The sequence below is a fragment of the Artibeus jamaicensis genome, unplaced genomic scaffold (assembly GCF_021234435.1).
Source record: "Artibeus jamaicensis isolate MK-2021 breed Jamaican fruit bat unplaced genomic scaffold, CSHL_Jam_final scaffold_1964, whole genome shotgun sequence".
Classification (NCBI taxonomy): Eukaryota; Metazoa; Chordata; class Mammalia; order Chiroptera; family Phyllostomidae; genus Artibeus; species Artibeus jamaicensis.
The window spans coordinates 55,206,497-55,232,633 of record NW_026522030.1 but is presented as its reverse complement, the minus strand read 5'-3'; the positions used below and the strand labels follow the sequence as shown (position 1 = coordinate 55,232,633).

The 26,137-nt window shown below is 37.2% G+C and overlaps 1 protein-coding gene across 1 annotated transcript in view; it reads right to left on the bottom strand.

The window, feature by feature from the left end:
• The window catches only part of ADAMTSL1 (ADAMTS like 1), a 948,619-nt gene that overhangs the window by 346,523 nt on the left and 575,959 nt on the right, over nucleotides 1-26,137 (bottom strand). The window contains exon 5 of the mRNA XM_053656510.1: nucleotides 188-424. Within this exon, the coding sequence (XP_053512485.1) occupies nucleotides 188-424 (237 nt within the window). The remainder of the gene's footprint in view (nucleotides 1-187; nucleotides 425-26,137) is intronic.

The following is a 26,137-nucleotide window of genomic DNA, read 5'->3' as shown; positions in this document are numbered from 1 at the left end:
TCCAACACAAAATACAACACTTGTAGCTTTAACTGAAATTAAACCTCAATTCTAGAATCTGTCATTATTTATAAGCACAATAAAAAGCAGCACTGAGTGATTCAGAGAGCAGAATGATAGAAAAGTTATTTATAGAAAGACACTAAGACCTTTTGGAAAAACAGAATGAAAAGAAGCCATTACTTACCTGGCATAAACCACTGATGCACATATCCAAAGAGTCTGTGTTGCAACGAGTCCCATCTAAGACCTTTGGTGCAAGTTCAACAACCAGGGTTGTTCCTTTGGCCTGGCACTTGAGGGAACATGGGTTCTCAGGGTCATTAGACACAGGAAGCCATTCATAAAATTGGTCATGGTGCTTGACATCATTATGAGCTGAGCATTGTTGAGCTCGGAAATCACCTGCTTCTGGTGGGCAGTCCTGGAGAAGAAAGTGGGGAGGGACAAACACAGGTTGAGAAGAACAGGTATGTGGTCTTTCAAGGTCTTAGAAAACAAAGCAAATATCCTGGTCATTACACATGGACTCTCCCATGTCATCTGAGAGGCCACATGATTATTTGGTCCTCAGAATGAATATATTTGAGAAAGTAACTTTGAAAGAAGTATTTTCTGAAAGATGTTTAATGGTCCACATTGTAATATCATTTTTATCTCCTTATAACTTAAATAGAACTTAGTAAAATCACAGGATTAGTTGATAGCATCTCTGTTGATGACAATATTTTAGCCAACAACAGCAAATAATTATGACGATTTCATTCAAAAAGTTTTTGTGGGGTTGTTCATGAGGTTTTTTTTAAAAAAAAACTTAGGACCACAGTATCTAGAACTAAACATAAGGGACAAAAAAGAGAAAACAGCATTTATACATGAATTCCTTTAGCTTAAGGCAGCATGGCTGAGGGGAACGGTCCAGTACAGATCTCCTCCGCAGATGGGAGTGTGGCTGCCCTGCTGTGGGTCTCTCTGAGCCTAGGTTGCCTATGTCTAGAGCAGAGGCAAGAATAACATCCAGCTCTCAAGGTCTCCAGGTGAGAATTTCATGACCTTATGTCAGCCAAATACTGACACAGTAGTACCTGGTAGATATTACAATTTAACAAAGTCACTGAAGAGGAAGAGTTGGAGAATAAGGAGATTTTCTGAATTTGAATTTTAAATAATGTTGGCAGAGACCAGTGGAAAAGAAGAATGTGCTTTAAATGTACATTTCATGAAAGGCATTTTGAAATGTAAAACTGTACCCAACATGGCAATTATCTAATGAATAATAAGCTTCAGTGAAAGCAGATATGACTTCATTTCAAAAAGGCAAATACATCCTGTCCCTTGTATGGGGTTTTTGATAGGTCTATTTTTTTGCCATGTGTTCAGATTAGGATGTATTACATAGAATATTTATTTTTGGAAAGGCTTTTATTATAGTTTTTACCTCAAATAAAGAATTAGCATATGGCCTTTAGCAATTCTTGGTTACTACACATTATTTTTGAGAGTTCTCTTACACAAATTTTCTTGTTCTGAAAATCTCTTCACATTTAAGTAAGCATCCTGAGAATAGCATTACTCTATTTTATAAAATAGAATTTCCGACAACTTTATCCAATTTTAGTGGTACATAAGTAGCATATAAGGCTCTAGTAGTTGGGAAGCATAATTTTTTCAACAAGATGAAATATAAAAAATTAAACACTTATTTAGAATGAACACAAATAGTTCCCAAATACAATCATAAACTCTCAAAGGCATTTTATTGTTAGTGTTCTATAAGTTCTCAGAGTTAAAACATAGTATTAAAAGAAAAGAATAATTTCTATAACATAGATATGTACATAGATATAGGTACCCAATAAGGTTATGTGATTTTGAAGATGGTTAGAAAAAGCAAAATTAAAATATATTACTTATTAATTTCTTAAATTTTAAAAGAATAATAATAAACACATGTTATACTTTGTTGTGATGTTCACTTGCTTGTTGTAAGAAATAAAACAAAAACCACAGCCTATGAAACTATCCTATGAATCAGAAAACATGTATATTCTGAGATAGGGAGTTCCACCAAGATAGAGGTATAGGTGGGAACACTTTTCATCCTCGCACAACCCAATCTAAAAACAATAAAGTTTTAACAGCAATAAACACAATCAAACCACACAGAAAAGCAAATACAGAGTCCAGAAACAATGGACCACTCAGCTAAACCGGTGAGAGGGGTGAAACCAGCAGCAGAGCCAGTCGGGCAAAAAAGATCCTGGTGGTGCACAGGCAGCCGAGGGCGCAGATTCCAGGTGTGGGCTAGCTATAGGCAAAACCCAGGGAAGAGGCGCTGCTGGCTGTCTGTACTCAGTCAAGCATCTGCACGCAAATAAACCAGTGAAGAGGCCAGCGTTGAGACAGATCCCCCAGTCCCCAGTGACTGGCGGAGGGCTGCAGACTTGCACATTTGCGCTTGGATAAGCAGGCGGGGGCGAGCAGTGAGGCGGACTGGGCGAGCAAAGAGGACCGCCATTGCTCCCTCTCTGACCCTGCCCCCACATACAGTGTCACAAACTGGTGACCTGGGTGGCCCAGCCCCGGTAAAAACCTAAGGCACCTCTCCTCCTACTTAACAGGCATGAACAGATCAAAACATGGCTTAAGAACAACTCAGAGCCCCAGAGCCAATAAATCTAAGCAACCAAGAAATAGCCAAACTTTCAGATGCACAGTTCAAAACACTGGTGATCAGGATGCTCACAGAACTGGTTGATTTTAGTCATAAATTAGAGGAACATATGAAGGCTAAACTAATTGAAATGAAGGGAAATGCACAGGAAACCAATAGTAATGGGAAGGACACTAGGACTCAAATCAAGGGAGCAGACCAGAAGGAAGGAAAAAATGACCAAACAGAAAAAATATGAAGAAACAAGAAATCAAAAAAATGAGGAGAGGCTTAGGAACCTCCAGGACATCTGTAAACACTCCAACATCTGAATTATAGGGGTACCAGAAGGGGAAGAGGAACACCCACGAGTGGAACACTTATTTGAACAAATAATAAAGGAGAATTTCCCCAATCTGGCAAAGAAAATAGACTTCCAGGAAATCCAAGAAGCTCAGAGAGTCCCAAAGAAGTTGGATCCAAGAAGGAACACACCAAGGCACATCATCATTATATTAGCCAAGATTAAAATGAAGGAGAGAATTCTAGAAGCAGCAAGAGATAAGGGGACAGTCACCTACAAAGGAGTTCACAGCAGTCTGTCAGCTGATTTCTCAAAAGAGACCTTACAGGCAAGAAGGGGCTGGAAAGAAGTATTCCAAGTCATGAAAGGCAAGGACCCACATCCAAGATTGCTCTATCCAGCAAAGCTTTCATTTAGAATAGAAGGACAGATAAAGTGCTTCTCAGATAAGACCAAATTCAAGGAGTTCATCATCACCAAGCCCTTATTATATGAAATGTTAAAGGGACTTACCTAAGAAAAAGAAGATAAAAAAGATGAACAGTTAAAGGACAGCAAACTCACAGTTATTAATAACCACACCTAAAACAAAAGCAAACTAAGAGGACAGCTAGATCAGAGTGAACCATACAAATGAAGATCACATGGAGGGTTAGCAACAGGGGAGTGGGAGAAGGAGAAGAGGGTAGAAAGTACAGAAAATAAGTAGCATAGACATTAGATAGAAAATAGATAGGGGGAGGGTAAGAATAGTAGGGGAAATATAGAGTCTATAGAACTTGAGACACATGTTCATGAACTAAAGGGGGGAGAATGGTGGAGGAGGGGTGTGCAGGGTGGAGGGGAATGGATGGGGGAAATAGAACAAATGTAATGGCGTAATCAATAAAAAATGTTAAAAAAAATTCTGAGATAGGCAACACAACTATGAACTTAAATGTTTTAATACAGCTGCTTTCAAACCATGTGTTCCAACATAAAAGTACAAACAAACTGATTTAACATTAACTCTTGGATTTACATTCCAAAAATAAGAGTGCAACTTTCTATTTCTCCCATCCCATATAGACAAAAAAAACTGTACTTGAAAAATAACTAAATAAAATTAAAAAAAAAGAATGCAACTTTCCTAGGTGACAAATTTCCTAGACCTCACTTACCAGCTTCCATCCTAAAATAACCCTATGACTAACCACAGCCCTCAAATGCTACCCATCCTCTTCCCGAAATTCTGCCATCTGAGACTCTACAGAGACTGTCAAGATGCTGCTCGCCCTTGTTTAGCTAGTTTAACAAAGCCAGCTTCACACAGTCAGCAGGTTTCCCTGCTGGCCATTGCACAGAGAGAGCTTCCACAGTGAACTGAGAGCTTTATTAATGATGTTTAAATAAAGTGTATTCAGGTGTATATTATCCTTCATCACAAGAGTCACTTGATTACTTAGTGGTAAAGAAGAAATACTGCAGTGGACTCAGTAAAACATAACATTGAACAAATCATATAGAGTGGTCTCACACCCCTCTCATAATTACCTTTACCTTCATTATAAATATGTGAACCAACTACAGGGAATTCAGGGTTAGGTTGACTTGCCTCTGCATTAAAATGATATGGACAATATATAATTAAGAGAGGTCTTAGTATGCATCAGAGGTAATGTCCTGCATTTACCCAATTAGAAGAAAACAGGGTTGATTCCATTTTTAAGTTGATGTTACATCATTTTAGTGCAGACGAACTCCCAGAGTCTCTTATGAGTCCTTTCTGTGCAATAAAATGTGACGAGTCTTCCCATCTTTACTAAAATACATGAGACTCAGAGGTAAGATCAGTAAAAAGTGAAGTTAAATATTGGAACTTTTAGGTTTTCTTTTCTGTGACAAAAGCAGTAAACTTATTTAAACACATCACACAGAACAGCAAGCAGATTGTACCTGCTCAAAATTCACCTGTATCTACTAGCTATAAGAACATCTGTTATAGGTTTTGTGAACTTTCATAACTGGACATATATTTCTGAGAATAATTTTTTGAATACTTTTACTCACCTTTGTCACTACTGTCTTTTCTTCCACCTGTATTTTTATAGGGGTGGGGAACTATAGTTTGCTAATTTGAGAATGTACTTAAAACCTGGAGTTCCAAGTCAGAAACTGAACTTGAACCTTTTTAAAATTTGAGTTTATTTATACTTGGCAAAATGCAACTTCCTGTTTTAAGAAAAAGGACTTATGAAGACTTATAAAATGAGTTTAGAAAGCTTCTTGGACATCAAATGGCTCTTACAAAATAATATTTTGATGATTTAAGTGTAAATGAATTAGAAACATATGAATCAAATTTCCCTTAAAATACACGTTTAAAAATTAAGGAGAGAGGATTTGGCAAAGTTTCTTTTTTGTTGAATCCAAAACATCTCAAGCATAGTTCATGACACTCACCAAACTCCTGATGCATCTGGGATCACCCAGCTGCAGGGGTGGAAACTCAAGCAAAGTCATCATAGACTCTTGTCCAACATTCATCATAATAGTAACTACAACAGAAAAACTCTTATTTGTATAGTGATTCACCATGTACAAAGTTTTTAATGATAATTTTGCCCATGAAACCACTATGCTTCCTGATCCTCCTAAAAGTCATACTTAGAAAATGATGTCCTAACTGCTTTGAAGAATATTTTGGATCTTGTCCTGGCATCATCTTCGAAATGTCAGCTTCTGGAGAGATGATTTATGATACCATGTCATCAGTTCTGACTAAGACAGGTGGTATTCCTTAGGGTATAGCAAATGCAGAATGAACCAAACACATTCTTCCCCACCGCCCACCCCTCACAAGAGCCTGGCAGAAAACATGCTGTGGGAAGGATGTACTGGACTAAAGATCCCAACTTCCAGCCTCTCATACATCTCCAGATATACCATCTAGCAGAAATAGAGCAAGAGAAAGCAAAAAATATTTATTGGCTTTCTGTCTATTTCCAACTAATAATTATAGCGCTGTAGGTTGAGAACTCTGTGTCAGGCTACTGAGCTAGGACTTTTCACTCTGAAAAAAATATATTTTATTTAAAATAGTCATATGATCCCATTTCTTACTGTATTTAGCCATTTGACACAATATTTTTATCTCCAAATTTCAAGAACTCTATCCTAACTGTGTCAGAGTATCTTCTTTAAAAACACAAAAATAAATCTGACCTTTTATACGCTCTTTTTATAATTCATAAAATCTGTGGAGTCCTGCCATATATGAGTCCAATTCAAAATATTTTCTGGTTAATCAACTAGCCAGTGGGGAAGATAAGATGGGTCCCAGATGTCCCCTGATGATGACAGGTAGGTCAGATTACACTGTGGGGCAAAAGGGGACTCTCTGGGTGAAATGTAGAAGACTATATCTCACTCAGCAGCTGAAGTGGCATCATCTGAAAGGCCTTTAAAATGGTTTTGAAAAAGTATACAGAATGTAAATTCAGGGTCAGAAGAAATATTACTTTTTATTTTTGCTCTTTTTGAAGAAGACAGTCTCCTTCCTGAGGGATGTCCCTCTGTTTTACCTATACTCTTAAATATTCACTAGTTGGTCTTTTCTGCTAATTTTGCTGTTCAGTTGAAATTATTATGAGTACCTTGGTATAAATGTCATATTCTGATTCTATACTTCTATTTGTAGAGTAGCTACTAATATCTGATAGTATTAAGAAAACACTGGACATTATATACGAGGAGACCACATATAGTAACAAGAGGATCTATTCTGCTCCCTGTATTTCCCCATCCTACCACTGTTCTAATTTCTGTCTCCTCGATCCTGCCCTTATCGGTCACCCTCTGCAAGAGTTACTGTGCAAAAAAAACAAAATTAGAATTGTTTAGTAAGGCACCTACTCCATCCTCCAGCAATCTGGATTGCCAGTTTATGATGTAAATATATTAGACATTTATTAGCTTCTTGGTTACTTTAAAAAATCTTATTGGTTCTAAGTTTTACCCTCAAAATATTAGAAACTCTCTGTACTGATGATCACATAGGAAAAGATTACCATAAAAGGTTTCTATATGATAAATGGCTGAAGGCTCTGGAAACAGACTTCCTAAAGCTCTCAAATCTCTTAGCACACTTGAGTAAAAGGCAGGCTGCCTCTTTTATATGCTTTGGCCTTTATTACTTGTTTTTCTGCTTCTTTTATTCAAAGTTAAGTGAAACCACTGAACCGTAAATATTCACTGATATAATTTTTGTTCTCAGAAACATAATCAATGTTTCAGTTTTTATTTCCAACTCAGACCCTCTCTCCTGAACTCCAGATTCATATATACAACTGCTTCCTTACCATCTGGATACCTAAGGTACCACAAACTCAACATTTCCAAACGTGAACCCTTGTTCCTCCCCCTTCCCCAAATATGCTCTCTCTGCAGCCTTCCCCATCACTGCCAATGTCAACTCTATCCTTTCAGGCCCCCAACCTTAAAGCAGTAGTCCTCACACTTGAATGTGTATCTGAATCATCTGAAGGCCTATTAAAATTCAAGATTGCTAGGGCCCCACTGTCTCATTTCTGATTCAGTAGATCTAGACTGAGATTCAAGAATTTGCATTTATAACAAGTTTCCAGACAGTGCTGCTGTTGATGTTTTGGTGGTCATGCTTCGAGAACCACTGCTATAGAATGAAAGATGCCTCCTATATTCAATCCATCAGGAAAGGTTAGCTCTACATACAAAAGTATGCAGAATCTGACCACAGTCTAGTCCAAGCCACTATCATGTCTTGCCTGCCCCCTGCCTGATCTTCCTTCTCCTGCCCTTGTTCTCTCACAGACTTCTGTCAACAAAGCAGCCACACTGATCTTATTAGAGCACAAGGTAGATCTTGTCACCTTTCTGCTTTAACTCTGCAATGGCTCCCTACTTCACTCAGATTAAAAGCAAAATCCTCATCTAAAATAGACAGGCAAAGACTGGCCCTGCTCTCTCCTAGTCTCCTCCTTGTTCACTTGGCTTCAGCCACACTGGATTCCCAGCTACCTCTCAAAGACTCCAGGAATACACTTACTTTGGGACACATGCATTATAAATCCCTCCTGCTCAGAATTTTCTTTGCCCAGATTCCAAGTGGTGGATGACCTCACCTCTATCAAGTCTTTGCTCAAATACACCTTCTCACTCTGACTTCCCTGTGTACCGCTGTGACACCACTCCCATACGAATTCTTTTTTATCCTCTTGGCTTTTTTTTCCATAGCACTTAATCACCTTCAAGTACAATATATAACTTAATTTTTATACTTGTATTTTTTCATCTTCTGTCTTCTTCACTAAAGCATAAGCTCCAGGAGGACAAAGATCTTTGATTGTTTGGCTTGCTGTTATATACAAGTTTTTAACTCCAATATTTATTTTTGAAAACGAACAACTAACACATTGAATAAATGAAACAGAAGTCATGTTTCCATCGTATAAATGCCAATTCTGTTTTCTTAAATTTTGCAGGAAATCTGAATCTTGACAGCTGTCTAAGCAAGAAATCTTAGAAAATCTTAATGGGATATCTAATTTGTTTCTATTTCTAAAATACAGATTTACAAGAAAACTTTTCATTTCACACACTAGGAAAGTTGAGTAGGGATTCTTGCCTACTTTCTCAATAAGCAGATTGATATTTTCTCTTTCATGGAAACAAGTTTAACAGGGGAATATTCATAAATATCAAATATGCTGAAATAATTTATTATTCAATAAACAGCCAGACATTCATAAATTTTATACAACACCCAGTGCATGCATACACTATCAAGCACTAATGTTAAGGTATCAAGCTTTATCCTCCCAATTTTGGCCACCTGCTTATACTAACATCAACATCATCATCATCAAAAGCATTTATTTGTGCAAGACTGCTAGCTGCTATGAAAATGAAATGAAACAGACATAGTCCCTGCCCTGTCTAGACAGTCTATGTGTAGACAACTCTATTATGTTTCAAGAGCGTAATATTTAAATCTCTAACACATCACTGTAAGTGCAAAGAACAAAAAGCGGAGTCCATTTGGAGGGTGGTGCCAGTCACTCTTGGCTCGTCATCCTCCTGTTTGATGGGATCAGTTTATGTAGCATTAACCGTGAAGCTGGTTGTTGGAACAGTTAGTTGTTGGGACACTTCATTTTTACATATACGAGATATATTAAAGGGTCCTTCTTTTTGTTTCCTTTTTTCCTGCTATAATAGATTCACAGATTTTCTTTACTTTCCTTCTAAATGGTAAATACTTGTGGAAAATAACAAGTTTAAGGAAAATAAGTGCCCATTAAAATTAATTGTTAATCACTTTAACACTTTCCTATGGATCAGGCTTGTGTTCAGTGAAATAACATCTTTATAGATTTTTGACCCTGTAAAATAATATGCAACTCTCTGGTTTATTCAACTTCAGGTGTGTCCTTCTCTGTGCCTACTAATATACCTGGTAACAGGAATATTAAACAGCTCCAAACCATTCTGATGTGTTTATTCAGGTCCAGACATAAGAGATTCAAAATGTACGATATAATAAATCATTAACCCCACCCTCCTTACCTAATAAGCTTGTTATATGAAAATAAATGCTCTGCCTGGCTAGTTTTTAATATCTCCTGGCATCTGAAAGATGGCCTAAGTAAAAACATTTAAACAATTTAAGAGTTCATTTATCGGGAGGGGGGATAGCTATGACTTCATTTTTTTTCTCTTTTGAACAATGTAGATGTTTGGAATCTAATTCCCCAGAGGTATTTGTAGGATTGGTTGAGTTTGTCATGTTAGACTATTAAATTCTCCCAATTTTGAAAATATTCATTCCTTGAGGCCTTTTATTATTTTTAGTCCCTTTCCTTGAATTAGTTCCAATTTAGCGGTATCTTTTCTGAAATCAGCATTTATGACTTTTCATTATTTTTCGTCTAGTCTAAAATAAATGTCCAGCCATTTCCCCAAATTAGCATATTTAAAGTGGTAATTTGTAGTCCTTTTTGAAGCATGGCATACAATTTCAATTTATAAGCACACAATTACCCACTTAGTTTGTTGTCAGACTGCATTTCCCAATATAATGGTGGTGGAGAGCCAGGTTAGAGGAAGGACTAGTATAGAAGAAATATTTTAGCATATTAATTCTTAAACTGTTACCATTGCTTAGTTCTGTTGCATAACAAGTTCATTGTGTTTCTATTTATGAGTGGGAAAGGGTAATAAAGCTTGACATATTATAAAGGAACAAATATGTGGACTGAAGTTGTCTCCTGGAACATGTGGTGCTCGCTTAGAGGGAAATGGAAAGAGACACTGTCTAAGCAATTCAAAGGTAAATACCACGTCAGATGATTCAAAGAGGATCCTAGCATTGTCTCTTCACCTTCTCTCCCTGTTAGTGTATAACCAACTGTCCGACGCTGGCTGCAGGCTTAACTCCTTTTTGGCTCTCTTTGTATCCTGACAGCTGTTTGTTTTCCTGGCACTGTATCTAATTAGTGTTCCTTTTCAGAGGCATGGAATACAGTCCCATAAATGACTTGAAATATATCTGAGCATTCTTTTGGTAAGATCTTTTGATCTTATAAGGTTCATATATAAGGTTCATCCCAGTTGGTTTCTCCTGCAGAGCAGAGGTCAGGCTTGTACTTGAATTGATTATCCAGGCAGTTCACTGAAGAATGATAGCAGGGCTGAAAGCACTGTGCACTGGGAGAGGGCACCAGGTCAATGGGTGAAGAAGGAAGATGTCTGTCCTTCAATCAATGGAATGGAATAGAGCCTCCTCTCAGGATTCTGGATGGGGGACCCTGACCACTAATGTAAATCATCCTGGCAATATTCACGATGCTCTCGTGTCACAATTTCCAAAGAGAGAAAACAAGGTGTTCTCAGACTGTCCACAGTATCAGCAAAGATTACGTGGGTCTTTCCCTAAAGACTTTGGAATGAGGGGAAAGAGATAGGGGTTACCGTAGATAAAATGTTTGAAAAGTTTAATGACCCTCTCTCTTCCTTACTTAGTCTCTTTTCAACTTCTAGATCAGAATTCCTATTGCAACAACCGACTTCACGGTTGATATTATATAAACCAATCCTGTAAAAGAAGTATCCTCAGGTTTCTGGAAGCTTCATCATGGGTATGGCTGTGAAACTTTCCAAAGCAAACATCAGAACTCATACTTGATAAATTAGAGCTGTACTCATACCATCCGGCTGTATGTATGGTAACAGCCGGATAATACTGAAAATGGATTATTTTAGAAAAATTTGATAGCCATGGAACCAGAACAAAGCAGCAAGTAAAACAAAGAAGCAGTAGAGGGAGATTCTCCTCCGATGGGTACAGGCAGCGGACCTGTGTGGAAGGGAGACCCTCCATGGTTTGTTGTAGGGAAGAGTAAAAGCTTCCCTTACATAACCAGAGAAAGGAGTCCGCCCTTCCTTTCATCCAGGTCCTGTGGCTGAGCAGGACCTAGACATTGTTTGCTATCTTTTCCCAGATCCCTTTCTAAACTTCCTTCCTTTCCCGCTTTCTCCTTCCTAGGGGCATAAAACCTACATGATATCCCTAGTCACACCTCCTCTTAACCCTGCACAAGGGAATGGGTCTGTAACCACTTCCACCAGCTTTCAGCTTACAGCCATACATCAGACTCCTGGGTACTACTTTCAGACAACAGTGAAAGAAGTCAACTCCTAAAAAGAGAAAAAGACCTCTCTAGGGCCTCAGTAGTCATCCTGACTTAAAGGTTCCTGGCATTGTTATGTGGTGGCTCTGTGGAGCCATGACATGAGTTAATATAAGTGAAATGTTTAAATCAGTACTGCACATAGTAAACACTCAATAAATGTGAGGTATTACTATTATTACCAATGCCACAGAGGGGCTAGCTGGAGTTACACCGCTCTAGGGGCCTTCAGAGGAATCTGAGACTGCACTTGCTTCATCTAGTTCTGTCTTTCTCACTGCCTTGCTGCCTCTAGGAGTACTTTATTTAGTTGTTTGAACATAATTTTAATTAAAGTGACTTATATGAATGTCTTAACATATGAGTCTAATCAAAGAATATCATGTGCCAAATTTACTAGGTTATAAGTTTAATGGATGACAACACTCAGCTTAGTTCATATGTGCTCATACTTCTTAGTTTGTTGATCTTGGACCATGGACATATTTTAAGAAACCAAAAAAGAATTAGAGAAATTTATCTTCTGACCCCTAAAAGCCAAGTGCTTTCAGGTTGTCCTTTGCAACTTAAAGCATAGCCTCTGAGCAGCAGCCTCATCCTGAGGAGTGGTTTGCTCCCAAGTTGCTTTTCCCTTCGTCTTCCAGGAAAACCTCCATTTCCTTCAATGGGCTGCACGAGATGAGAGGAGAGAAGAAAGCCAACTCATTCAACCTATCTAGAATAAGGTTTGAATGGCTGACAGTGTTTTCTACTTAATCACTCTCATTAACTTGTAATTACATATGTTTGATAAGAGACGCATTTGCCAAACACTAGGCAATAGTGCGGTCAGATACACTTCCTGCCTGCATGATTTTCTCAACTTAAAGGGGGTAGATAGGTATGGAGGCCATTTTATTCTAACAATGGGATTACAGGAAGAAAGGAAGACAATTCAAAATTGGAGGATAATTTTTGAACAGAGGTGACCTCACTTCCTATTTTGTCTCTCTTTAAGGCTGAATCTAAACAAAGTAGAATAGTAAAGGAAAAGGGCTGCCCAGACTATTTCTCACCCCGAGTGACATACCTGTTATAGAGCCATGTCAGACTGTGTTCTCTCTTCTGCGTGGTGTGGCAATGTAAGGAATGACCTGTTTTTGCCTGTTCTGTATCCTCGGTTCTCCCCACTTCTCCCGACCCACCACACTTGACATCACAGTATTTGCTGTTCTGTCAATGCCTCACTCCTCTGGCTGACATTACCCCATATGGCCTTCCTGTTCTCACCTGGCTGAATCCTTAAAGCTTGCGTATCACTTCCTGACTTCTTCTCAGACAACTTCCTATCCTCAGCCTGTGGGAGGCAACTCCCTTGAGGCGCCATAGCACCCTGTATATACTTTCATTCTTGGACTTACCATACTGCATAGTGTTTGTTGGTTTTTTTGGTGTGTTTCCTCCAAAATGAGGAAAACATGAAGGAGAGTGTCATGTAAGGGCCTAGTACAAGTCTGACACAACATTAATGCTACATAAATATATGTTAAGAATTATTGATAAATTGAGAGACCTTCACATGCAACAAGATGTAGAACCAAAGACTTTTCAAAAAGCTTCCCACTACAGAATATCTGAAAATCCTACATTGAACTAAAAATAAAAATTTAAAAGATTGTTGCATGCACAGCTGATCTGGCAAGAATCTTTCCTCAGAGACAAAAACAATGAGAAAGCATAAATCCAGAAAGGAAATTGATAAATCTCCTAGAAGGATCTGCTGGTTCCTAGTGGTTCAGAGCTTTGCATTTTTACAGTCCATAAGATCAGGGAACAAGAAGTAAAATCTATAAACTGCAAGTTTTGAACAAGGATTAAGATCCCCTCAAAGTACCCAGATCCTAAGGGTAAAGCAGGAAGAGAAAAAGCAATTAGCTAGTGGAAAAGGCCAAAAAATTGAGCCAGAAAAAAGATTAGTGGTTTCTGGGAGGTGGAGGTAGGAATAAAAGTGGAGCACAGAGGGCGTTTAGGCAGTTCAGGCAGGAACTATCATACTCTGTATGCTACCTTAATGGTGTATATGTATCATTATACACTTGTCCAAACCCAGAGAATATGCAACACCAATGGTGAACCCTAATGTAAGCTATGAACTTTAGGTGACAACAATGTGTCAATGTAAGCTTACTGATTGTAATACATGTACTTCTCTGGTGGGAGAAGTTAAGTGTGGGGGAGGCCATGCATGTGGTGGACATGGGGCATATAAAACAATCTCTGTACTTACTGCTTAATCGTGCTGTGTATCTAAAGCTGCTATAAAAATGGAGTTTATTTAAAAAATAAAGTAGGATGATAACAAAATAACACCCACTACACTTCATAGAGAGAAATAATAAGGAAATTATTATTATTTCTTGGTTGGGCTATGAGTGAAGCGTGGGGAAAGAAATCTCCTTCAGAATTCTTAACAGGACTCATGGGAGTTTGGGACACAATTCACAGAATGTGAACAGTAGAAAATCTAGTTTAAAATGGTCTTGATTAGTACAGATCACTACCACGTCACAACATAATCTTCCTCAAAAGCAAATGCAAATTCCCCCAGGAAGTGCACATATAAACTCAGGTTCAAGGAACTCTCTCTTAAATTCCAATAATCATAAAAGTAAGTAGAAATATCATGAAGCATATGAGGAAACAATATAGAATGAAAAAGAGACAGCAAAACCAAAGTCAGCCCTACATAAAACTCATATAAGTGAAATTGTCAGGTGCAGGAAAAAAAGAAAATTTAATGTGCTTAAGAAAATGTTTAAAAAGGATGCTGAAAGTATATTAAAAGAACAAGTATAATAATGTGTACTTTAGAAAAATCAAATAAAACTTACATAAATAAAATACAAATGTCTTTAGAAACTAGGTGAAATAAAAAGCATATTAGGTACAATGAGAGAGACAAATAAGAGATTATTTAAAACATAGCGGAATGACACAAAGCTATAGAAAATATGAAGAACAGACTAATATATGGATTATATAGAGAAAAATAATTTTCCAGAAATAATACGGAATACATACCCCTGGAGTCAAAAAGTCAAATGAAAATCAAACAGAATAAATAAGTGATCTGTTCTACACAGATCATAGATAACTGTAGAATGCCAGTGATAAAGACAAAATCATAAAGGAAAAGACAAAGCACAATTAGAATGACAGCTGACATCTCAATAGCAATAACAGCAATTGGAAGTCAGTGAACAGTTACCTTTAAAGTGTTGAGAGAAGGTAACTATCACTCTAGATTTTCTTCCGCACTAAAACTAACTTTTAAGAGAACCAAATACAGATATTCTACAAAAATAAACAACCAAGAACACTTATTTTCATTGAATTCTCACTAAAAGAACTTCTAATAGATGTATTCCAAATAGGGGAAAAAGTACATTGAAGATAATCTATAGTTTAAGAGAGAAATAGACAAAAATGGAATATTTTCAGGTTTTTCTAAATAAACAATGATCATATAAGGTATCTAATCTGTGGGATTAATAAACATGAACTTACTATATAAAGCATTGACTATATAAAATATCTAATCTGGGGGGTTAATAAAAATAGAGCTAAAAAACTTGACTGCAAAAGTACATGTGAGTGAAGGAGGGTAATGATAACTAAAGAGTTCTCAGAGGCTTGACTTCTTTGATAGGCAAGCAGAGATACTACTGAAATATAGACTTCAAGTGCACATATTAAAATTTAAAATAAACATTAAAATAATATAAATAGATGTATAACTTTAACACTAGGAGAGGACAAAATATAATAAGAAAGTCAGGACCTAAGTAATTTAAAGAAGTCAAGAAAGGAAAAAAGAAACACTGGAAAAGCAGGACAAATAATTATGGTGAATGCAATTGAGATGAACAAAGTCAAGGTTTATCAGATTGCAAAGAAAAATATTTGTATTATATACTTCTAACCTTAAACATAAAAGTTGAAAGTAAAAGTACAGAAGATGCATAAAACAAATCTAACTAAATAAAAGGTGGATTAGCTATATTAATATCAGGTCAAACAGATGTTAAGGCAAAAAACTATCGATAAAGATGGTCACTACATTATAAAGGTTAAATTCCTAGGAAGATGAGACTATTATAAAATGTCTATCTATCTAACAAGACAGGTTCAAATAGTTCAACACACCACAAAGTAAAATTGGCATATTAACTTATAAACTATATTTTTAAATCCTTTTCTCAAGCAGGTTAAAAGAATCATTGAAGAAGAGTGTTAGACAAACACATTTTAAATGCCTGCTATACTCACACTCTCTCCAAGATCACATGGATATTAGGTCATAAAGCAAGTGTCAACAAACTTCCAAAAAATAGAATGAAAAATGAATTTTTAATAAATCACAGTGCAATTGTTAGCCACTAATAAAGCAAAATCATTTAAAAAATGCTATATATTTTGATGTTTATAAACAGACTTGTGAATAATTTATGACTTGATGAAATCATAATAAAAATTTTAGAACACCTAGGACTAAATGATAATAAAAATTCTCTCTATCATACTGTGGGACTCAAGCAGAGTTGTATTTAGTTTAACATTTATACATCATGCAAAACATTCAAACCAAGACCTTATGTACAGAGATTCATAACCTATCAGTAAAAAGTCGAGATCAACAAAAACAAAAAGTAAATGATATATGTGCAAGCAAAAAAAGCTAAATCTTAATATAGTAAGCCTCAAACCTAAGAAATTAGAAAAAAAGTACAATAAATTTGAAGTAGACAAAAGAAAATAATACAAGTGTCAATGAAACAGAAAATACAGAAACCATAGACTCAACAAAGCCAAAAGTTGGTTACTTGAAAGACTATTAAAATAAACTCCTGACAAACTTCGTTGAATTATAATATTAAGAAAAAAGAAACCCCAAACACTATTAATGATGCAAAAGGGAGACAGCTGCAGGTTACAGCCAGAGATGAAAAGATAGTAACAGAAAAGTATGACCTGCTTTAAGACAACAAATTAGAAAACAGTGTTAGAAACAACTATTCAAGAGAAAATAAACAACCATTCAAGAAGAAACACAAGTAACAACAATGAAAGTAAATATGTACATAGACTTGACTATTTAGCAGGCATTGTCTTAAAGTTTACATATATTAACTAATTTACTACTCAAAACAATCCTGTGCTCCATTTTACAGATGAGAAAACTGAGGTACACTGAGGTTAAATGACTTTTACAAGAGTCAAAGTTGAGGTTGAATCTGAATAGTTTGGCTCCATAGATGCCCACTATGATGTACTTTGTATATATAGCCCTTTAAAATACCCAACCAGTAGTTAAAAATCTCCCCATGAAGGAAAAAAAACTTTCTCATAATTTTATAAGCAAAGTCCACTAAATACTATCAATACAGTCTAAAATAAACTCTTTCAAAGACTAGAAAGAGAAAATACTGCCCAATTCATTCTATTAAAACCAGATAAAGATTGTAAAGGAATGAAAATTACTCATCAACACAGATGCAAAGTCCTAAACAAAATAGCAAACCAAAACCAGATGTATGCAAAAAATATAATATATATGACCAAATTGGGTATATTCCAAGAGTGCACCAGCAAAATTAGACAAAAATTAAAAAGTCTTATACCAGCAACAATTGGTAAGGATATGGCACAGAGAACAGATATAATTGTGGTGGAAGTGTGAACTGAAATGCTCATTGTAGAAAATTTTGGTATTATCTTGTAAAGTTTGAATACACACTACTTTGCATTTTCTATTTACTATCCTATTTCTTTGTTATCTAACTTCTAGTAAATTGGTAAGATTGTCTTTTATTTCCTCTGCTAGTTTAAAAAGTATAGATTGTATTTTTATTCTTTTAATGGATGTTAAGTTTTAAAAATATTTTTTAAATTTTCTAAAAATCTCACTTTATAACATGTCCTCTTCCCAAATACACCATGGATCTTAGTACATTTAAAACATTAAAATGCTATTAATATAATACATTAAATGAAAACAAAGTTATGGTCAATAGTTGGTTTACTATTTGTGTTCCATTGCTGCCTTAACAAATTACCACAAACTGAAGTGCTAAATTGATGATCTCACATTTCTCTGAGACAGAAAGAAGTCCAGATACACTGTGGCTCAACTAGGTCCTTTGCTTACAGCTTCTTTCACAAGGCCAACCAAAATCAAGGAGTTAGAAGAGCTAGGTTGCTTTCAGGAGTCAGGAGATGAACCCACACTCATTTGGGTTGTTGGTCAAACTCAGTTTGGGGGGTTGCAGGATGATGTCCCCCTTTCCTTGTTGGCTGTCAGCTGGGAACCACCATGCTCCTAGAGGCCTCTCTGGTCCTCACCCATGGCTCCTTCAATCTCAGAGCCAGAAATAGTGCATGAAAGTTTTCTTGGGCTTGGATGCTTAAAGTCTCTCTACTTTTATTTACCATGTCTTTTCTGTCTCCAGCTGCAGAAAGGTCTTTGCTTTTAAGGCATTGCATGATTAGATAAGGCCCACCTGGGTAGTCCAGGGTTTCCTGTTTTAAGTTCTGTAACCTAATAGTTTTGTGATTACCTCCAGGTGGTTTACACAGCTCCCAGTTCAGAATCAGATTACTATACTGTTATTTTTATTTTAATTCATAATGAGGAAATTGCAAGTCCATCTGTTCATAATGTGCTATGTCTACCAGCCTCTCTAGACCCACTGTTTAAGATGAAGCTCGCGTCCCAGCAGAATGGTCTTTATTAAAACAACAATGACAACAACCTTCAGCTTCTCTACTCACAGAGAGCCCCATCCAAGTCCCTGACATGGAGTTCTCTACCCGACTCAGGCGCCCCTACGTTTAGTGCTCGTTATCCCAGAGGAGCTGGCCTGCTGCTAATTTTTGCTTACTTCTAATCATGGAGCCCCAAAGCTTGTGATATCTGCACTGCTTACCACCTTGCATTTATACTCCATTTTTGGTCCATGGACATTTTAATCTTGCTTTTGAACTTGGCTATGTCATTAGTTGGGGTTTTTTGCTTTCACTTAAAAAAATTTATTGTTGTTCAATTACAGTTGTCCCCATTTTCTTCCCATTACTCTCCCCTGCCCTACCCTCCCCTCACCTCCAACATTCTATCCTTCCCCTACCTCGTTGTCTTTGTCCATGGATCCTTTATACATGTTCCTTGACTTGACCCTTCCTCTTCTCCCCCACATTATCCCCTCCTCCCCTCTGGTGACTATCAGTTTGCTCCTTATTTCCATGTCTCTGGTTCTGTTTTGCTCCTGGCAATTAACATTATATAAAAAATATATATAAGATGGAGAATTGTCTTCCCTAGAAATAATCAGGCAGAAACTAGAAGACCTCTTAGAAGGGATAAGATAAAGAGGGGTTTTCAAGCTTTTTTATTGCAGAACTATCCTCCCCTCAAATATTGTTAAATGGGTGTTCACTAATAAAGCAGGAAGAGCAGAGCAGTTCTGGACAAAGCGGTGATGGTGCACCTGGAGTCCTGGCTGCTTAGCCTTCGTCACCCAGTGACGATGTCAGGTGGCTTCAGAGAAAGGAGTTTAATAATCATTTTTCAAACTAAGTCCTATATGAATTGAGAGGTTTGTCTGAAATACTTTTAATATCTTTAAAAACTCAAAGTAAACCATTCCCAGCAACATTTTAAATGAAGAAAAATAAAAACCAACACATTATAAGTTACGCATGAAATGGAGATGCTATTTAGAAACTGCTGTTTGGGAAGGGGAGCTTTGTAATGAATATATGTCTGGGGAGAAGTGTGATGGTGCACTATATCAATATAGCACTGGTGTTGAATACGTTTTGAAGCATATTTGCTCAGTGAACATTCAAAGGAAAAGAAACCTAAATAATGACCTTTACCCTTCTTCCTATAATGATCATATTTCACTTAAAACACTAAACTAAATTTGAAACCCAAACTAAATATACTCTGAGCCATGTGTAGCTTCTGCTCATGGTAAAATTATCAAGAAAAATATAACCAAACCTCAAAGATAACCTCTTTAAATTTTACAATCTTCTTTGGAAAGTAAGAAAATGTTTAAAATGAAAAGAAAAACACACATAGAACAAGATTCCTAGAAGTACAATATAGTACAAAAGTGAGTTAACTAATCAAATAATGGCCCAAGCTCATAGGACTCAGCACAAAGGATTGTGATTTCTTAGAGGGAAAGACATATAAGTTTATGTTGCTGAGTTTCAACACATCTTGGTGTTAATTGGACGGTTTGATGCTGCCTATCATTTCTAGCTTCATGGAAACAAGGCTGAATGTAGACAAGTATTTTCACGTTAGCAGCCTGTGCATGGCAGCTCGTTTGGTTTCATTCCAAGGGGCACTCTGCCAAGGGAAGAGCTGCGGCAGTAATTTCTTTCAAAGTCACTGTCAGATCCCTGCTGCAAGCTTCTTTCTAGGTCACTAGAGGCCAACATACATTTTATGCAATTCAGGAATGAGGACTTGGGAAAGTAGCATTTGAGGACTACTGACTCAGTAAATTTATATCTTCACAACAGTGGAGAAGCTCAAAGGGGAGGGAATTTGTGATGTTTTCAGGAAGGATTCTTGGATTTGCCTTTTCTGTGGTATTTAATTATACAATTAAAATTCTCAGCAATCCATGCACTACTAGCCTGGAAAAATTATAATTGCTACAGTAAACTCATTGGAATATCTCTTTTCTTTAAAAAAGCATATGTTGTAAAGATCTTTGCACCTTCAACTTTTTGTATCTCAGTTTTATTAGTTGTTAAAGGGGTTAGATAATCTATAACCCTCTGTGTTATGGAGAAATGAGCATAGGTTTTAGGTATTATACAAGCTTATACAACACCAGTCTTTAGCTGTTAACCTAAATAAAGTATTTCATCTCTTTAAATGTACAAATTTCTTTATCTTTAAAATCAAGGTAATACTCACTTTTACAGGTGATTGTAAGAACCAAATGAATTAGGGACTTACATCATTACCACCATGCCTGGCACAGGACATACTCAGAATATACTAGTGCCTTTTTAATGCTAATATTCTGTAAGTCTATGACTTTGCCAGGCTCCCTTAGAAGTCTATATGATCAGCATTCTAGTCATCTTCAATAGGAAGGATCTTAGCACACAGAGGTTAAAGTTTTTTGTGCCTAAGGCACAAGTGGCAAACACAAAACCGGTGGGCGGAATCAGTCCCCCACCTTGTTTTATCTGGCCCAGCACCATGTTTCTACCCAGCACCGAGCACCGAGCACCGAGCACCAAGCACGGAGCACCGAGCTCCTTGCCCCAGTTAAGGATTAGTTACATTTATATAGCCTTAAATTTACATTTGGCCCTTGGAAGGCAATGGTGAGGCTGATGTGGCCCCAGTGAAAATGAGTTTGACACCCCGGTCTAAGGTCATGGAACTAGCTGGGAGTCTCAGCTTTTCTCCATCTAAAAGTCCTAATACTCTAGAAAATGATAGACTCATCCTGAATCCTTTTCATCAGTTGAATCAATGCAGGATTTTTTTTCTTTAAAAATCTGTCAAGGCAGTACTGTGTCATTAACAAAATATACTCACTAAAAGTCTAGCTGAACTTTTTCTTCTGAGTTTTGAAACAGCAATGATCATGGTAACATTAAAGGAAACAAATTCTGGGTTGACCAAGTTGGTATTCCTGTTCATAATAACAGCCTTTGGAAAGCAATTGCTAGACATTAGCTATCAACCGACAAGAAAAGGACACAGCTGTTGCGTGAGGCAATTTGCTTTCTTATCAGTCAACATCACATGTGTGAACTGGACCATGTGACTCTTCAGTTCAGGAAGCCCAGCTCACATCACTCAAAGGCCATTTACAAGTGTTGCCAACATTCTCGCTGACATTCTCCATGGGATGATGCTGGCTTAGAAAAAACTATGATCAACTTTGGGTGAAAATCCCATATGGACTTTTAAACATACTGGAAATATATCAAATATATCTCCTTTTCTATCTTCCTCAAAAATCTGGAGTTCATCAATTTGAGTAATGGACAAGGTAAAAGTGTCCTTAGCTGGGGAGTTTGGTTCTTCCAGAAGACCATCCCTTACTTATCTCTGCCCAAGGAGGGAGAAGGAACTGTGAAATACAGTGCCCTCCCTGTGTTTACATCTCTGTACCGATTCCTGTAAAGGAATACTGTAAAGTGAGTATTACTCTTGCCTCCCCTTCATGACTGAGGAAACTGAGGCTCTGGGAAGTTAGAGAGGTTGCCCAACCACAAAGTGAGTGAGCAGCAGAGCTTGCAAGCCCGTGTCCTCTCCACAAAGTCATGTCCATGACACACCACCCCAAGAGAGTAAAAAGTTGAGGCAGAGGATAAGAAATAGAGAACACATTAAGGAGAAAGAAAAAGCAGAGAGACTTAGGAGGGGTCCAATAAAGACATGTCAGAAAAAGCATTAAAACAGAAAAGAAATGTGCGCAGCAGTCAGAAAAAGGCCTAGGGGAGAAGAAAAGCAGAAGGGCCCAACCCACTGGGGAGGAAAAAAACCAAAAAACTTGGCCAGCTGCCTGGCAGCAAGCACTGTAGAGAGATCTATATCCACCAGATCCACCAAATGAAGGAATCTGTGAATCATTAAAAAAATGTTTATTTCTTTATGCCACAAATGATAAAACAGTTAGTCATAAAATATGAGGGTTTTTGTTTTCCCAGAATAATTGCTGGAAATATTTTAAACCATTATTCTGAATGCTCAGTGTTTAACTATTAAAAAAGAAATAATGTATTTTGAACCAAAATCAACCTACGGTTATCCACATGGCATGTTGTATACTTGCATTTAGAAATTAATTTATTTGCAAGATGGTTCAAGCTTAGTTAGTGTTAGTGCTATCATAGGTTGGAGAGGAACTGTGTCCTCAGAGAAACAATAAAAGTCATTTATCATTTCCTACTCTCTAAAAATTATTTTTCTTTGTCATCTAATTTCAGTATGGATAAAAAGAACCGTGGCCCAAGTCAGGGAAATTGGGATGCTTTTGAAAATGTGTTCCCTAAAGAACATCCTTTTATTATAGCAACAGCAATTCTTCTCAAAGCTGGAAGGGAAAAACACACTCACGCAAACCACATAACCCTTCAAGTAGTTAAGTCACCATCCTACATTCGTTCTGGCTTTGTTAGAAGTTAGACTCATTATGGGGGATATTGACTGGTCTCTTGGGACATGTTTCTGAGAATATATAGCCATTCTGACCAAGGGTTTGTCTGGCCAGAGTACAGTCAAGCTTTATAGCTGCCAGAGACCTAACTAAGGACTGGGCATTGCATAGAAAGTCTGTTTTTCTATAGTTCATCCAAAGGAAGGGTCATTATAAGCCTGCGCTTCTGCTAGAGACAAGGTGCAATGTTTTTGTTCCAAAATACCTGAAACCTGTGTTTTGGTAAAACAATCAGGAGGAGTATCCCATGATGCCACACAGTAAGGTTGACCTTCCAAAATTTAGTATCTAATTTTACTTTGTTTCAACTAGTATATTCTCTTAGAAAGAGCATTTTGCCATAAAAGGGGAAAATTGAAGAAAGGGACTGAGTTGGGTACCAGGCTGAGCATTCTTTATATTTTTTCATTTAATCCTCGAAAAAGCCCTGTGAGTTGGTAATATTTTTTCAATTTATAAAATAAATATTACTCAATGACTTGCATACATATGTAATCAATGTGATCAGTGCGATGTGTGTCCTTCAAGGCTTGTGATATGTCGCACAGACAGATATACTTCTTGTAAGGGTTTTGATAAAACTGACTGTGATAGTAACGATATTACTCCACAACTTACTGTTCTTTTTGTACTTAATGTGTCTTGGAAGAACTTTATAGGTTATACGTATAAATCCCCCCCATTCTATTCTATTCTACTCTATTCTATCCTAGTCTGTGACCTCATATTCCACCCTCCCTATTCACCTGATCTTGCCTTGAACAACTTTTTTGTTTGTTTGTTGTTTCCCTGATGAAAAAAGTCCTCAAAGACAAACATTTTGCTGATGTGGAAGAGGTGAAAGAAAAAACAGCAGAAGCACTAAAAGGCATCAAAATCAATGAGTTCAAAAACTGTTTTGAGCTGCGAAAAAAAATCATCTTGATAGGTGTATTGCATCAAATGGAGGGTACTTTGAAGGTGACTGAGGTTTAAACATGTAAGAATAAATACATAATTTTTTATAAATAAGTTTAGTTTTTTGGGTTTCCCTTTCATACACAAAAGTGCAAATTGAAGTCATAATAAAGTTACATGAAAAAGACATGTCCAACCAGATGTTAAAACAGGAGCACTCTCTTTCTCAGTGAAAAGTAAAGTATAAGGAGAATTCATGGTTTTCAGATTGATGGCTCAATAAGGAGAGAGGCATGGGTAGCTCTGGCAAGAAGCACTAATGGAGAGCTGAATCAGCTTTGTGGAGACACACCCAGGCTGCCTAGGCTGTCCTCAGAAAGCCCCCTTTAGTAGGTGGGGGATTTTGAATAGTTATTAAGAAGAAATCATCATCTTTCCCTCAGATTATTTTTCCCATTTAAGAGACTTCCTACTTGAGGTTAAGAAATCTCTCTCCTGCAATTTGTACATTTCAGTCTGTGGAAATGAGAGAAGAGAAATGCACAGACACAGGGGTAGGAGGGCCTGCTTCCTGTCAGCCTCTGTTCTTCCAAAGGATGCCCACCACCCTTTCTGAGAGGCTGAGAAAGCTCCTTACGAAATGACATTTGGGGTTAAGTTCATATGTTTTGCACAAATAAAAACTTCTTTCCCCAAAACATACCTTACACCACACCTCATAAGATGACCGACCAGGGCCTATATGGTAAGCCAGGCTACTTCAATGGCCTTAGCTTTCACACACGCTAAGAGGACCCATTGTGGCCTCAGAGAGAATTCCTGACCACCCCATATAGAGGAACTTCACTGGTGTTGCTTTCCCTCCCATTTTCCTGCCTCGTTTCCTTCAGAATCCTTCAGTACCTGAAATTGTCATACTTTTCTTTATTTACTTATTATTTGCCTTTTGCCATGAGAATATAAGCTTCTTGAGACCAGTACATTCTCTTTCTCTGTCACAATTTTACCTCAGTGCTAAGAAAAAGTACCGGGTACATAGTAGGTCCAAATAGAAACTGATGAATGAATGCCATTTCTATTTTTCACAACACTCTCAACGTAGCCTGGGAAAAAAGTTTCTATCATCTTGAAAGGCTTTGCTCAAATGGCGCCTCACCTAGGATGTCATTCATTCTTTAATTCATCATGTGTGTTGAATGTTTACCCTGTGAAGAGTTTATCAAACTGCATCTGTTCACAGCCCTTTTAAAGTCTCAGTCATTATTCTTATGGTGCCCCTTAGGTCTACCAGTTCCACTTAGCAAGTAGTTAGTTCCAAACAACTTAATAAGCGTTTGTTTTCTAGCAACTTAGCAGCAATATGAAAGAAAAATACATATGACTTGAAAGAAGAATAAAATTTTATTTTATTCATAAATAATCATCTTTACTCACTAATGGCATGTGTGGACCTGTTGGTCCACACTTCTTAAAGCCTGAAGTCAAATTGGACAATGACACCCTTACTTCCTGTCCTATACTGGTTTCCTCAGAGCACTTGCCTTTTTATCAAAGCAAACCCAAGTTCATAAAGATCTCATGGAAAGAAATACAGCATGATGTCGGAGCTCACAGAGTGTCCAACAGATGCAAGTATTGTATTTGCTGTGACTATTAAAACATCCCACAGCTGCCATGTGTGTTTGCTGTGTTTCCCCGGATGCGGTTTCAGAAGCACAGTGTTGGACTCTTCATCTTAGTCATTGGGGGTACTGTGGTGAGAGAATCAGACATGATCCTTTCACAACCTCTTAGGACTCTGTGCTCGCCTCCACCCTGACTGTGTTCACCACATTTAATTAATTATGTGATGTATATTTGTATTTTCTACTAGACTCTCATTTCCCTGGGCAATGGTACCCTGATCTCTTAATAGAAGCAGCTCCTCACATCTTTAAAGCACAATAAGAGCTGAGTGCTCAGTAAGTGTTGGTTGTTAAATAACTGAAAAATTAAACAAGAGAATGAATAAGTGAGCAAATAAATAGCCCAGACAAGGAGCACCATGGCTTATTTTCAGCTACTACAGTGATTTTCAACCTTTTTTATCCCATGACACACATAAACTAATTACTAGAATTATGTGTCATACCAAAAATATATATTTTTTACCAATATGACAAAAATAAGTAGAATTGTTAAGCATTCACACTGGATGACTGTTGCTGTGTTGGCTGCTGTCATTTTTTTATTTGACAATATTAAGGGGAAGAGGTCAATGCCCCTTACTAAATAGTCAGTTAGTGAAAGTTTTAATAAGTCTTGTGGATCACCGGTTGAAAATTGCTGATCT